At 40.2% G+C, this 15,424-nt stretch overlaps 1 protein-coding gene across 14 annotated transcripts in view; it reads right to left on the reverse strand.

Moving 5' to 3' along the window:
* Nucleotides 1–15,424, reverse strand: part of FNDC3B (fibronectin type III domain containing 3B) — a 363,980-nt gene that overhangs the window by 80,409 nt on the left and 268,147 nt on the right. For all 14 annotated transcript variants that reach the window (XR_005584676.1, XM_039488529.1, XM_039488540.1 and 11 more), the window contains 6 exons: nucleotides 14,889–15,013; nucleotides 10,997–11,171; nucleotides 9,871–9,957; nucleotides 3,602–3,740; nucleotides 2,122–2,193; nucleotides 400–518 (listed from right to left, as the gene is read on the reverse strand). Coding sequence is in view for 13 of the 14 variants with exons in the window: in XM_039488529.1 (XP_039344463.1) it covers nucleotides 400–518; nucleotides 2,122–2,193; nucleotides 3,602–3,740; nucleotides 9,871–9,957; nucleotides 10,997–11,171; nucleotides 14,889–15,013 (717 nt within the window). In the remaining variant the exon portion in view is untranslated. The remainder of the gene's footprint in view (nucleotides 1–399; nucleotides 519–2,121; nucleotides 2,194–3,601; nucleotides 3,741–9,870; nucleotides 9,958–10,996; nucleotides 11,172–14,888; nucleotides 15,014–15,424) is intronic.

The raw sequence follows: 15,424 nt of genomic DNA on the forward strand, positions 1-15,424 counted from the left end.
ACTGGGTGAAATTCTATGGCCCGTGTTATGTAGGAGGCCAGAGTAGATCATCATAAAGGCCCCTTCTGGCCTTAATAATATAGGAATACTTAGGATGTTTTCAGTATGAAGTAGAACATCATTAATTTGTATTTTGCTAAACTACAAGGCCCAGATTTTACATGCACAAAGACAGCAGCACTTTTCAAAATGAAATAACGTGCACAGGGGCATTAATGGAAATCAGTGACATTTTTACTGTACCAATAATACTACAATTTTAGCCAAGTACATCATCTATTATTTATAGCAGAAATACTAGCAAACTGAATGTAAAAACTAAGCAAAACTAAAGTGTAGGGCTAGGTGAAGCTCTGGAAAATACAAAAATGATAGTTCTCCCTGTCAAACTATTCTTACCTGGCTGTGTCCACCAGTGCTGATACAGCATGCTCGGAGTTTATACAAAGTGCCTGGTTTCAAGTGAGTACAGGTATATTCTGTAGCAGATCCACTATATGCCACTTCCCACTGATTTGCTGTAAAATTAAATGAACTCATTCAAGTTTGCTTTTGAGAACAACGCGCACTCTCTCTCTTTCTCTGTACATGGCTACTATTCCTCAAGGGAGTTATATACGGGAAAGAAAATCTTTAACATGGTTTTATACAAATACTCGAATCCTTTTTTTGTGAAAATAAAATGTCCATACACTATTAATGACTATATTATTATTGCTTAAATAAATCTTTTAAAAATCAAACTAAGTATAGTCCTGGAACCTTAAATTCCACTGTCCTACAGAAAGGGACAGGGACACACAAAAACATGAACAACTCCAAAACAAACAAAAACAACCCAGGTACTCAGTGTCAGCATAATCCAACCTGCAGACCAGGGCAGGTGGCACTTTAAGGCTGCAGATCAGCACGTGTGGCTGGCTCTTACATGGGATGCAAAGAGGAGCATGGGCCACTTGCATCTTCCTTCAGCCACAATCTGGTCCTACTCAAAGATCACTTTATTTTCCATTAAAAAGGGGGCACAGTTAAAGTACTCCAGTCACTGGATTGTGGGGTAGCCTCTGACAAGTCACTTTACCTCTGTTGTCTAGTTTTCCTGTCAATAAAATTGGTATAATACCACCTACTTCACATAGATGTTTGCAGTGCTTAAAATGGTCTGAGAAAAGAGTGTGTGTGTGTGTGGGGGGAGATCCTATGACAATCTGGGAGCAGCAGATTTAATAAGACTGTTGTTAATGTGCACCCTTCAGCAACCCAGCTTGATTTTTATCTTTTTTTCCAGGTCTGCAACCCCTTGCGCCTGCCTGCACCCAACATCACACCCACTTTAAGCAGTGGGTGCTTAATTAATTAAAGTTTGAAGTCTTAGGAAAAAGGTGCACAGAAATACAATGTAATAATGACGATATTATATTAGTAGTAATAATATTCTACAAATCGATAAAATTTTAACCAGGCACAAATGGCACATGCACAACTTAGATAGCCTGCCCTAGGAATCCATGATAATTAATGATAGCAAACATTAAACAGTTTAATAACATTTTAACTCAGGCCTTGTCTACACTAGGAACACTTACTGGTACAGGAATACCAGTATGCTATACCAGCAAAATGCTCCTAGCATGGAAATAGCTATACTGGCAAAGCTGTCTTTGTATTGGTACAGTGAAACAACGCCCCATGAGCAGAACAAGCTTTACTGGTAAAAGCACAGCTCTTTGCCTGTATTATTATGTCTACACTAGGGATGTCTGCTGCCACACCTCTGTCAGTCAGAGATCACACCTCTGCACCTCTGACTGACACAGCCAAGCAGCCAGAAGTCTGTAGTGCAGATATAGCCTAGGCCAGAGATTTTTTTTTCAATTTATGTTTTAATGTAAAACTTGTTTTTATATTTAATGTTTGATAAAATTAATAAAGGGTACAGAACAGATGCCAGACTAAACTGTTTATCTAATAATACCATCTATGATATTTGATACAATTGTTTCTTGTATTATTATTACATTAATTTAAAAAAATATTAATAGCTGAAAAAGCCAGGTTTTTTAACCGTAGAATAAATATAACCACAATGTATTGGAATAGATAGATTCTTGTCAAATTTACCTTCAGAATTTCCTTCAGAAATCTCCAATAGGTATTTTAGGATTTCTGAACCGCCATTATCTTGTGGAGGATCTGAAAAATGAGCAACACTTTTGTTAATAAATTAGATCTGAAAAATGGAATTTACAAGAAAATAAAGAATACAGGGACAGATTTTGATCCTACAAAATCACACATATATCTAGTAAGGAAAGCACTTGTCAGATGTACTAATTACAGTATAAAGACCTAATGCTGCATGGTGCAGAGGGCTCTCTGGTCAGCACCTTGCAGATTTTATTCTAAAGGACTATCCGTACTGTAACAGATTCATTAGGGCACAAATAACCCAAAATAGGGTTGATGGAAGATATTTACTGCAAATAGCTGCTGTATGATTGAATCAACAAGACTAAAGCTGATGATAAAAATAATTAGATGCTGCCAAATGTGGCATTCATAATTCCAAAGATGATGATTTTAGGATCCACTCTCAATCTACATATCATTTCCAGACAACTTGGAATCTTAGAATACACTGTTGATTTGTTAACCATACCACATACTTTGACTAAAATATTCTTCTCTTGCTATTTGAGTGGAATTAGGAGCTTTAACAGGTTATTGGCATGTATTTTTAATGTTTAACGCAAAGCTGTGATTCCAGGGTGCCTGGTTTTCAAAACCGATGTCTGGAATCCTTTATCATCATCATTGGCTGCTCGTAAACACGTTACATAGTCACCTCACCAAAGACATGGTTCCTGTCTCAAAGAGCTTACATTCTATGTGCAACATGACATGCCCACAAAGGATCTTGAACAGACAAACCGAGGTGTGGGGGAAGTTGGGAGGGTGAACAGTGGTGACACCAAGAAGACTGCTGAGGCGTGGATGTGCTTAGGCTGTTGCATTACATTATTTGTTTAAGCTTTCTTGTCCATTTCCCTTCTCATAGGCAAGACAGCAGAAGTAAGTTTTTAGGAGGGATCTGACGGAGGAAACTTGGTGGTCAGGAAAGCACTAAGGGAGCACGGAAGAAGACAACGAGATATTTGTGAGGGGTATCGAGACTAACATCATTGGTAGAGCGATAGGTTGGGATGGGGGCAGGATATACATGATACAGGACCTTGAAAGCAAGGACAGGAAGCCTGAACTTGACATACAGTACAATGGAGAATCAGTGAATTGTCTCAAAGGATTGTGTGTGTGAGAGAGTTGGGGGGAGAGAAGATAGCTGAACCACTACACTTCCACTTTATAAATGTCTTTAAACATATTTTTGAGCTCTCTGATTATGAAAAAGTCATGGCTTTTCACCACCATCTCTCAGAATGGTCAAATGCTTATCTAACTTTCTCAACAGATTCACCTCTGGGCTGAGAAGCAGCATGCGAAATCTGAGCCTAATGTGCCATTCACATAGGTTTTGTTTCCACTTAATTTATGTTATGCCATGAGAAAATTGTGTTACAGCAAACTGAATGGGTTAGCTTACCCCATTTAACGCTGAAGCCATGAGATGTTATTGACCCTTTAATAACAGGTCTGGTAGGAGGTCCCGGCCTGTCTGGGCTTGTTGTGCAGACCAAAATTTCACTTGGACAACTCTTTCCTTCCACATTAGAAGCAATCAGCTGAAACAAAAACACAACTAAGGTAACTACTCAGTTCTCTTTTCTGGCAGCTTTGCATGAATTAAACTAATATAGTCCATACAAATATTGCTTATTAAAATAGACAGGACTATCAAATCACAGCAAATTGTGTATGATTCTAACAATAGGTAATTGATCATAAAATTGTTTCATTAGTAAGTACCATCTGAGTTTTTCTCTGGTCCCACCAGTACTTTGTTGTAGTAAATTAAGATAAGAAAATTCTTAATGTCCTTTTTAAAGCAAGTGTCACATGGCCATCCATTGTTATTTATCCGCAGAGAAGGTAAATAATGGTCGTTTCAGAATGTATTACTGTTATTTGTATAGTATTACCATAGTGCTTAGGAGCCCAAGTTATGGACCAGGACCCCATGTGAGGGTGACCAGATGTCCCAATTTTATAGGGACAGCCCCGATATTTGGGGCTTTTTCTTATATAGGCTCTTATTACCCCCCACCCCCGTCACGATTTTTTCATACTTGCTATCTGGTCACCCTACCCCATGTGCTGTACAAACACGGAACAAGAGCAACAAAAACATGAGGAGAGTTACAGGCACACCTAACATATGCTAATCTGCACTTATCGAAGCACAAAAGATGCATCTGAAGTATATGCTCGATAGGCCAAATATTGAAGTCTTTACTCAGGAAAAACTCCAAGAGACGTCAGTGGGAATTTTGCTAAACTGAGTAAAGACTTCAGGATTTGGCTCTAAATATGTTGCACAGGAACTGAATATTGAATCAACTATTACAAATACTAATTACAAATATGAACTAGCAAGTTTTTCTACCTGGGAGCTTCAGCTAATCCCCTGGTAGCTCCCCTTTCAATCATCTCTTCCATCAAAGGCCTCAAATTACAAAGATCCTCTCTGCTGAGGGGGTTGAGCTAACTCTGCTAATCCCAGGGTTGTGAGTTCAATCCTTGAGGGGGCCACTTAGGGATCTGGGGCAAAATCAGTACTTGGTCCTGCTAGTGAAGGCAGGGGGCTGGACTCGATGACCCTTCAGGGTCCCTTCCAGTTCTATGAGATTGGTATATCTCAATATATTATATTATTATTATAAAAAGTTGGATGGGTCTCCCTCCATAGCCAGTTAATGTTACTCCCTGCAGTCAGATGGAAGAGAGGGAGCGTGTGTGTCACTAGAAACTGATATAAGTTCTTGGAACAACTAGTCCTGAAACCCACAGGAGGAGAGGATATTCTTGATATTGCTCTAAGTGGAGCACAGGATTTGGTCCAAGAGGTAGATATAGCTGAACTGCTTGGTAATACAGTAACTCTTCACTTAAGTCATCCCAGTTAATGTTGTTTCATTGTTACATTGCTGATCAATTAGAAAACATGCTCATTTAAAGTTGTGCAATGCTCCCTTATACCATTGTTTGGCAGCCGCCTGCTTTGTTCACTGCTTGTAGAAAGAGTAGCCCGTTGGAGCTAGCTGGTGGGGGCTTGGAACCAGGGTGGACCAGAAGCCCCCGTATCAGCTCCACTAAGTTCCTTGTGCAGCAGCTGCCCAGCAGGCTATCAATTGCCGGGCAGTTCAGCTGTCCCTCCCGCCACTGTCGTGTGCTGCTCCTGCCTCTGCCTTGGAGCCCCAGAGCTTCCTGCTTGTTGTGCAAAGGGGGAAAAGAGGGGTGCTAATGTCAGGGTGTCCCTCTCCCCCTCGCTCCTGTACCTCATCTCCACAGAGCGGGGGCGGGTGTGGGGGAACGACATGACAAGGCTCAGGATGGTGGGAGCTTGCTGGCAGCTGCTGTCTCAACTTGCTGATCTATTTAAAAAGGCAGTGTACTCAGAGTGGGGTAAGTCTCTGCCATGCTGTCTCCCCTCCCACCATTCGTGCTGCCTTGTAGAGTGTGAGGCTACATTAACAACAGTGTGTTAACCCTTGAGGGCTCAGCCAAGTGCTAGTTCATCATTTAGCAGTAAGGCATTCCCTGGGAAATATCTCACACACTTCCACCCTCTGACTTCATCACCTCAACCAAACTTCACAATCATCACTGCTGTGTACGGTATTAAATTGTTTAAAACTTACGGTGTGTGTGTGTGTGTATATGTATATATATATATATACACACACACATATATGTACATATAAAATTTAGTCTTTTGTCTGGCAAAATTTTTTTCCCTGGAACCTAATCTCCCCCCATTTATATTAATTCTTATGGGGAAATTGGATTCACTTAACATTGTTTTGCTTAAAGTAGCATTTTTCAGGAACATAACTACAACGTTAAGTGAAGAGTTAGTGACCATAATATAATACAATTTAACAGCCTTGTGGGGAGGAAAACACCAAAGAAGCCCATCACAACAGCATTTAACTTCAGAAAAGGGGAACTACACAACAATGAGGAAGCTAATTAAACGGAAATTAGAAGGTGCGGTCCCAAAAGTGAAATCCCTGCAAGCTACATGGAAACTATTTAAAAACACCAGAGAGCCTCAAATTAAATGTATACCCCAAATTAAAAAACATAGTAAGAGGACCAAAAATGGGCCATCACTGCTAAATAACAGAGTAAAAGAAGCAACTGGAGGCAGAAAGACATCCTTTAAAAATTGGAAGTCAAATCCTACTGAGAAAAATAGAAAGGAGCATAAACTCTGGAAAGTCGAGTATAAAAATACAACTAGGCAGGCCAAAAAAGTATTTGAAGAGCAACCAGCCAAAGATGCAAAAACTAACAGCAATTTTTTTTTAAGTACATCAGAAGCAGGAAGCCTGCTAAACAACCAGTGGGGCCGCTGGATGACTGAGGTACTAAAGGAGCACTCAAGGATGATAAGGCCATAGCGGAGAAACTAAATGATTCTTTGCATTGGTCTTTATTGCAGAGAATGTGAGGCCATTCTTTTTAGGTGACAAATCTGAGGAAGTTGAAGTATCATTAGAGGACATTTTGAAACAAATTGATAAATTAAACAGTAATAAGTTCCCAGGACCAGATGGTATTTACCCAAGAGTTCTGATGGAACTCAAATGCGAAATTGCAGAACTACTAACTGATGTGTAAACTATCATTTAAATCAGCTTCTGTACCAGATGACTGGAGGATAGCTAATGTGACACCAATTTTTAAAAAAGGGTCCAGAGGTGATCCTGGCAATTACAGGCCAGTAAGCCTAACTTAAGTACCAGGCAAATTGGTTGAAACTACAGTAAAGAACAGAATTATGAGACACACAGATGAACACAATTTGTTGGGGAAGAGTCGACATGGCTTTTGTAAAGGGAAATCATGCCCCACCAATCTATTAGAATTCTTTGAGGGGGTCAACAAATATGTGGACAAGGTGATCCAGTGGATATAGTGTACTTAGACTTTCAGAAAGCCTTTGACTAGATCCTTCACCAAAGGTTCTTAGGCAAAATAGGCAATCATGGGATAAGAGGGAAGGTGCTCTTATGGATTGGTAACTGGTTAAAAGACAGGAAACAAAGGGTAGAAATAAATGGTCAGTTTTCAAAATGGAGAGAGGTAAATAGTGGTGTCCCCCAGGGATCTGTGCGGGGGACAGCACTGTTCAACATATTAATAAATGATCTGGAAAAAGGAATAAACAGTGAGGTGGCAAAATTGGCAGATGATACAAACTTACTCAAGACAGTTATGTCCAAAGCAGACAGTGAAGAGTTACAAAGAGATCTCATAAAACGGGGCAACAAAATGGCAGATGAAATTCAATGCTGATAAATGCAAAGTAATGCACATTGGAAAACATAATCCCAACTATACATACAAAGTGATGGTGTCTCAATTAGGTGTTGCCACTCAAGCACAGATCTTGGAGTCATTGTGTATAGTTCTCTGAAAACATTCCCTCAATGTACAGCAACAGTCAAAAAAGCTAACAGAATGTTAGGAACAATTAGGAAAGTGATAATAAGACAGAAAATATAATGCCACTATACAAATCCATGGTACACCCACATCTTGAATATGGTGTGCGGATCTGGTTGTCCCATCTCAAAAAAGACAGATTAGAATCGGAAAGGATACAGATCAATGCAACAAAAGTGATTAGGAGTATGGAACAGCTTCTGGATGAGGAGAGATTAAAAAGACTGTGATTTATCAGCTTGGAAAAGAGATGACTGAGAGGGGATATGATAGAGGTCTATAAAATCTTGACTGGTGAGGAGAAAGTGCATAAGGAATTGTTATTTACTCCTTCATATAACACAAGAACTAAGGGTCACCCAATTAATAGGCAGCTAGTTTAAAACAAACAAACAAAAGGAAATACTTCTTCACAGAACACACTGTGGAACTCATTGACAGAGGATGTTGTGAAGGTCAAGACTATAACAGCATTCAAAAAAAGAACTAGATAAGTTCATGGAGGATAGGTCCATCAATGGCTATTAGCCAGGATAGTCAGGGATGCAACACTACGCTCTGAGTATCTCTAGCCTCTATTTGCCAGAAGCTGGGAGTGGACAGCAGGAGATGGATCACTTGATAATTGCCTGTTCTGTTCATTCCCTCTGAAGCACCTGGCATTGGCCACTGTCGGAAGGCAGAATACTGAGCTAGATGGACCACTGATCTGACCGTTCTTATGTAAGATCAGCCCAAGGCTAAGTATGCTGCCCAGTCTGCTTAGGAGGGAGGAACCAACATCAACATTTGTCTCAGCCCATCATGCAGTCTTGGGTGGCGTTATCACTGCACTGTCAGTCCAGCCTTGAAAAGCCCAGTTTCAGTATAAAAGTAACTTGCTAAACTGAAGCTACAGGAAAAACAACAACCATCCGCACAAACCATGCTAAATTAAAGAGCACAATATTATGGCAGTCCATCCATGACATCCTGACTCTAAAGTTCATGTAATTTTACATATTCTTATGTGGCATAGAGAGATATTATGTAAACTTGTCTTTACTGCTTGAAGCAATCCTCTTTGTGCAAAACTTTTTGTTTCATCTTTGACCCACTGACATTGTAGTGCATGTTCTTGAGATGAAAGAAATTTTACCCTCTTTTGAGTTTACAATATTCATACAAAAATTAAACAAAGCTGTTTTCAGATATTTACTCTGTAAAATAATGGTTATGTGCTGGAAGCCAAGTGGATCTGAACTTCAGAGGTAATAGGCTCTTTCCACACAATATGCAGTACTTGCAATAAAAAGTGCATCGAGTGATGCCACCTTGTGGAGAAATGATAAATTTACAGGCATGGGCTTTTCAAAGGCCTGACAGCCTGGACTGTTATGTTAGCGAGCAGATATTTAGCACTCCTCTTGCATAAAAATCAGACATAGTAATCTTGGGCATTTTTATTAGTAAAATAACACTCAGCACTTGTATAGTGCTTGACATCTTCAAAGTTCTGTATTAATGAGACAGACTTCTGAATTTTGTTATAAGTTAAAAGATATATTTTTATGAGTTATAAAAACATGTCTTAGCTAGCGCTATCACGAGAAGAAGAAAACATAGGACATTAAATATAAACTTGCTTGACAATCAGAAATTCACACGTAATAGATGGGAAAGCTTCATTTTCCATACATTGGGTGAACCTGTCTCCCTGAGTGCTGGGAATGTCCCTGTTTTCAGGGTCTGTTTCAGTGTCCCTGTCTGTTTTCCAAGAACAGTGTTTCTCTGTCCTAGTTTCTGTAACCAGTACAGACTGGCCACTTGAGGGAGTTACACCACAAGGACCACTGGAGCCCTAAGTCATGCTGTTACATGTTGACACCTTGTCCTCCGAGGACACCTTCCAGCAGCACCCCTGCTGCACAAGCCCTTAACCCAGCACCTCCTCCATGTGCACGGAGTGAAATCTACAGGGCAAGCTCTTCATGATTACACTCTGTGGTACAAAGGACTGTATCCTCCTCAAACAGTCTAAGAAATTAACATGTTCTGATGTAAAACATTTTAACTATAACATTATCATCATTGGAAAAGAGACTGTCAAAGGAGGAGACATTTTTTCCACACCTATCAGGTTTTAATCAGAGGAAGGATTTGCGTTTGCTAGCTCAGTTTTTCAGTGTTATGGGGTTCTCGTCGTGCAGATCTTTTCAAAATGCGCTGCAACAGAAAAAGGAAAGAAACAAACAAGCTTACCCTAAATTTGTATTGTGTGCTTCTTCTGAGATTTTTCACAGTACAGGTTAGCTCTTCTCCAGTGTACTTTGGGTGAAACACGCTATCCTAAAATTTTAATCAAGAACAAACCAAGTTTCTATATATTATCACCAGCATGTATAGATGACATTTGCATCAAACAACACAGCTACGATTCATCGTGTCAGTATGGATTCCAAAAGTTTCTCTTGTTTTCTGTAATCTACCATTGTCATGGTAATTATTTTCTAAAAAGGTGGAGTGATTAATTGAGCTGAATCATGTGCCATTTTGCTATAAAATAGCGTAAGAAAGCAATTTAGTTAACAGTTTAATATATTTAATAGAAACGCAAGTGACAGTCTATTCCAGAAAGCAAGTATCATGCATAGACGTAGGCAGAATGTGGCAGACTGAATTGTTTTAAGGATGAATTACTCCAAATCCTATGACTTTTTCCTTGTGGATTTTTAAGTGGGATTCTGCACGACTCTGCATTACAGACTTGTACCTGACTTTGCTAAGTCTACAAGGTCTCCGTTCCTGGTGCGAAGCAGAATGTTGTCATCTTAGTGTGTGACTCAGGCATAAACAGCCAGGTAAGTCATGCAGCTCAATCCTGCAAAATGTTGAGCACTCCAGGAGATGTGGAGTGCCCCCATCTCCACCTGACTACAATCAGAGTTGAAGGCATTTAGCACTTCACAGGAGGGCTCAGGTCTTTGCAGGATCACACCCTTACTCAATGATAAACTGTTTCTAGTGAGTTACCAATGTAACAGAAAGCCGTTTTTTCAAATGGAACTGGGAACACAGAATTTATTTGTATAAAGAAAGGTTGAAAGAAAAAGAGGAGCTTTTCGTTTTGGTGGTTCACCCCAGGAAATATCCCCTAAATTCAGAAGCTGGCCTTTTTTTTTTTCTTTAATACAAAGCATTCTACTAAACTCATCCTTCTTTTGAGGAGACTTCAGTGAAATCTTGTACAGTAACTATGTAAATATCAGAACAGAAATGTTCTCAATAATACAGGGCATAGTCTCTTCAATGGGGTTGCACCTGTACAAGTGAGAAGAGAATTTGGTCCATGCTATCCACGTTATAATACTACTAACAAAGAACTTACATTATCTTCCTCCTGAATTTCCAGGGTGTAAGAAATCACTTCTTCTGGTGTACATCCTTCTGCCTTATTCCACTGCAATGTGATCCACGTGACACCTGCTCGAACCAATCTTGGTGCAGAAGGGGTCTGAGGAATATTACCTGATGTGTAGCACACCACTTCCTGGCTGTACCCACTGTACAGGAACAGAGAGAAAGAAGATATCACATAATTTTTTTTTTCCAAACTGCATTGTTTGCATATATTGGTATAGAAATATATTGTTAGAATATATAGGCATATACACTATATATAAGCGCATACAGAAATATTACAGTAAAAAGACATTCAGATTGCAAAGTCAAGCACTCAAAAGTTAGGGAATGCCAGAACTAAGAATGCCTATGCAACCTTAATTCAGACCCCTTGTCCACATGCATTATAACACAATCTTTAAGGACATGTTTGCATGCATTTATTTCTACAGGAACTCTGTCTCATTCAGTGCACACAGGAAGGATGGTGCTCTCTGAGTAAGCAGTTAGTCAGTATTTGTTTTCTCCAGTGAGTTGCCTCTATGCCTTACTTACTGCACTCCGTTCAAAACCCGTACTAAACAGTGAATTATTAACTTCCTCATGGATATTGTTATGGATCTCATCACCATCAGAGTGCTTCAAAAACATAAATTAATTTATCTCCCCTGTGGGGTAGGAAGGTATTATTAACCCCATTTTAAAAATGGGAACTGAAGCACAAGAATGAATAATGCTAAAAGTGTCCACTGATTTTGGGTTCAAAGCACAGCTCCTATGTACTTCAGTTGGAGTTGTGAGTGCTCAGCACTTCCGCAAATCTGGCCCCAGGTGACTCAATCTAGGGTCACAGAAAATCAGGAACACACAATTATTAGCCACCTATGAAATTCTGGTTTAAATGACTGACTTAGCATCACATAGAAACTCTCTGGCAAAAGGCAGAGATAGAATCCAATTTTCCAGAACAACATTTAACTGCCTTAATCATGAGACCAGGGTTCTCTTCCTGCATCCCCATGCTGAATTTGCTACACATCTTCGAACTTCTGCAACAAATGAGGCAGGGATCCTGCAGACAAAAGCCCCATTCACTACACAACCCTGATTCATCCCCAGGATATGGTCCATCCTGTGCATTGAATAAGGCAGGCATTGTGTGGAAAATACAATGTGAGATCATGTAATTAAAGACTGTCTCATAAGGCACATGCCCAGGCAACCTTAATTCTAGCATTTCCTAACTTTTGTGTGCTTGATATTGCAATCTTAAGGTTTGCTATTTTTGTGTGTTATTTTCTCAGTTTTAAAAAAAGCAAATGGGAAAAAAAAAATCAGAAATTTCTTTATGTGGTGCCATATTGACACGGTTCCTTAGCAGGGTTTGAACCTTTTCATTTAAAACAGACCTCTGCCACTTAAGCTAACAGAGTAACCGTGAGTAGTAGAAGTCTGTTAACCTCTGTGTGGGCCAGCCATTAGAAGAGGATGAGAGACACACTTGGCAAGTAGGTTTCAGAGATATTTGCTGAGAACAGAGGAATATTAGTACTTAGGAAATGCGGATTCCATTCCTGGTCTGGAGGGAAGTGTGTTCTAGTAAATACAGACCCTTCTGCTCCTGTCCCCTCTCATATATCCTTGACAAATCTGTCCCCTTGTGTTCCTGTCCCTCCGGCTTCTATTTTCCTCTGCTCTTGTCCCACTCCCCTTCTGTTCTTGTCCCCACCAGCTTCTGTTCTGTGGGTCTGTCCTCTGCTAGCCTGTTCCTCTCCAACCCCCTCCGCTCCTCACCCAGGTCCACACTACAGACCTATATCGGTATAACTACATTGCTCAAGGGTGTGAAAAATCTACACCTCCTGAGTGATGTGGTTATATTGACCTAACCCCCCATGTACACAGTGTCACATTGACAGGAGAGCTTCTCCCATCAACATAGCTGCCACCTCTTGGGGAGGGGGATTAACGACACCGATGGGAGAAGCTCTCCTGTTGGCGTAGGAGTGTCGTCATTAAAGCGCTACACTATGCTGCTGTAGCCCTGTAAGTGAAGATAATCCCTGAGTCAGGTTGCTTCCTTTTCCCCCATACTACGTGGGTTCCAGCAGGGGGATCAGTTAGAGAGACCATCTATCTGCTCTCAGTTCCACAGCAGGCTCATGCTAAGGAGCAACTGGAGGAATAGCCCTGCTTAGCCTCGGAATAGAACATGCTCAGTAGGCTCTCAATGGTAGAACAGAGCTCTGTGGGGGTAGAACAAGCTCAATGGAGATGGAATGTTTGGAGAATTTTTCAATTAGCCTCTAACAAACCTCTATTGAGGTAAGTGCAAATAGCTACTTTGAGACAACTATCAGTCAAATTTTGGTGGATTTTCACAGGGACAGCAAATGGCAATTCTCTGACCCTAGCACCCTCCCTGCTAATTTTCAAGTCCTTGCTCCAAAGTATGAAAGCATTAGAGCTTCTCCTCTAGAAGAGTTATAATATGAAAGGAGTGACCATGAATATAACCGCCCGAACCCTCAGCTCACTCCCACCTCAATAATGTGAGGAAAAATTGGGTTTTGGAACACATCCAGAAGATTAACAAAACTGGGATCTGGCAAACCAGGAATGGGGAGGACATGTTCCAAAACTGAGGACCCTTCGCAGACAGTGCTCTGTCAGCAGTCCCTTCTCATTTATATTACACCTTTGCTGATAAGAGAGGGGGTGTTTCAGAGAGAAACGATGATCTCTCGGGGTATGTGGATAAGGGAATCCATGTGCAAACTCTTGAGAAATAAAGGCCAATGATATCTAGAGGAAGAAGACAGACATTAACAGAGTTGCTTTATTAAACCATATACAGCTAGGAGCTGCATTTTCAGGACTTTTAAAACGGCAGACTTTCCCCTCAGAAACACACATATGAATCTCTTTGGGTATCTGTACTTTTTCCCTTCATTCTTTTATTTCCCTCCTCAGCTAAACATTCCAAGTCATAAAACAACGAAAATGGACTAATAATTTTAAAAATAAGTATTTTTGTAAGTTTCAAAAATTATTTTAGCTTGTTCAGTGTACGTCCCCCTTCCTCCAATGAGTTTGTATGCGGGCAAACTCTGCGCCAGCTAAAATCCCCACACAGGGAAACTATTGGGTATACTCTGGCGCTCTAGCTGTTGTAACGTCTTCTGTCCAGTGGTTTCTAGCAGCTCCCTGATCTTGCAAAACCCATTAGCCAGAGCTCCCTCTGATTCCCACCAGTTTCCACAGGCTTGAACTTAACTGCAGGAGCGAGGGAATGGAGAATTAGGACCCACCTTGCTAAAACCCCCTTGAGCAGTGTTAGCCCACCCTTGCCCCTATCTGCTATTCCATTTGTTTTACTCTGCTGCTGGCTGAGCCACCTAAGGCTTGCCAAAGGAGGAAGTGAGTACAAACTTTGCTGTAGTGCTGAAAGACGACAAAGGAACATCACTTAAAAAAAAAAAGGAGGATTCTTTTCAAAATCTGTAACAACTTCTAAAAGCATGGGGTTTTTTTGGTTCCCTGAGATCCCTAGTGGGAATTTTACATAACAGATATGTGTTCTTTTGGTATTAGAAACAAGCCACAAAACATCATTTAATACCTCCAAAGAGGTCCATCCTCTTAGATTCATTTCATCATTCTGAAAACTTCAAGTCAGTTCCCTGTGAGGTGAGTGAATGTTCTCAGAGGATCTATTCTAAGAGCACTATTTGTAGAGCAATAAAACTTCAGCCATTTAATAGAGAGCCCAAAGGGAAAAAATCTAGCAGCCTCTCAGTACAGATACTGTCATTTAGAGTTAAGTCTTTTGAATGCCTTTGCCATGGCAGAGATAACATTGATAAGAAATAACTTACCTAGTGCCTATGTCATTCTGAGCTGCTAATCTGAAGGTGTAGCCCACAGCTGGACAAAGCTTAGTCAATTTGCAATGCTTTTGGCTCCCGAAGTAACATTCTCTGAAACCATTGTTTCTTTTTCCCTAGAAAGAAAACAATCTATTATTGTTTCTTCTCTTAACGTACCTAATGAAATAAATCCAGGCATATTTTATTGATCATTTTTATTGCTTACTTTCTTAGTCACTAAAATGACCAATTATTGACACCTTTGCACAAATTAGCACCAGCAATATTAAAGAGGTCTAAACAATTTAAGCCATGGCAGCTTCATTTTAAATAGGTTTCTAGTGTGTGACGTATTCAGTCTGTAATCAGATTGCCCATAGGGCTTCAATCTTACTCTCATGACACAGTTCTTCCAGTTCTGTAGCATCACTTATAGCGAATCCACCTGCTTCAGTAACTCTTCAATTTATCCTATTTATGAATCAAAATCAGTATGAGTACAAACCCAATTAAAGGTGAGATGTTCCCACAAGTCAGTGCCACTT

This window comes from Mauremys reevesii, linkage group 9, assembly GCF_016161935.1.
Source record: "Mauremys reevesii isolate NIE-2019 linkage group 9, ASM1616193v1, whole genome shotgun sequence".
NCBI classification, from domain to species: Eukaryota; Metazoa; Chordata; order Testudines; family Geoemydidae; genus Mauremys; species Mauremys reevesii.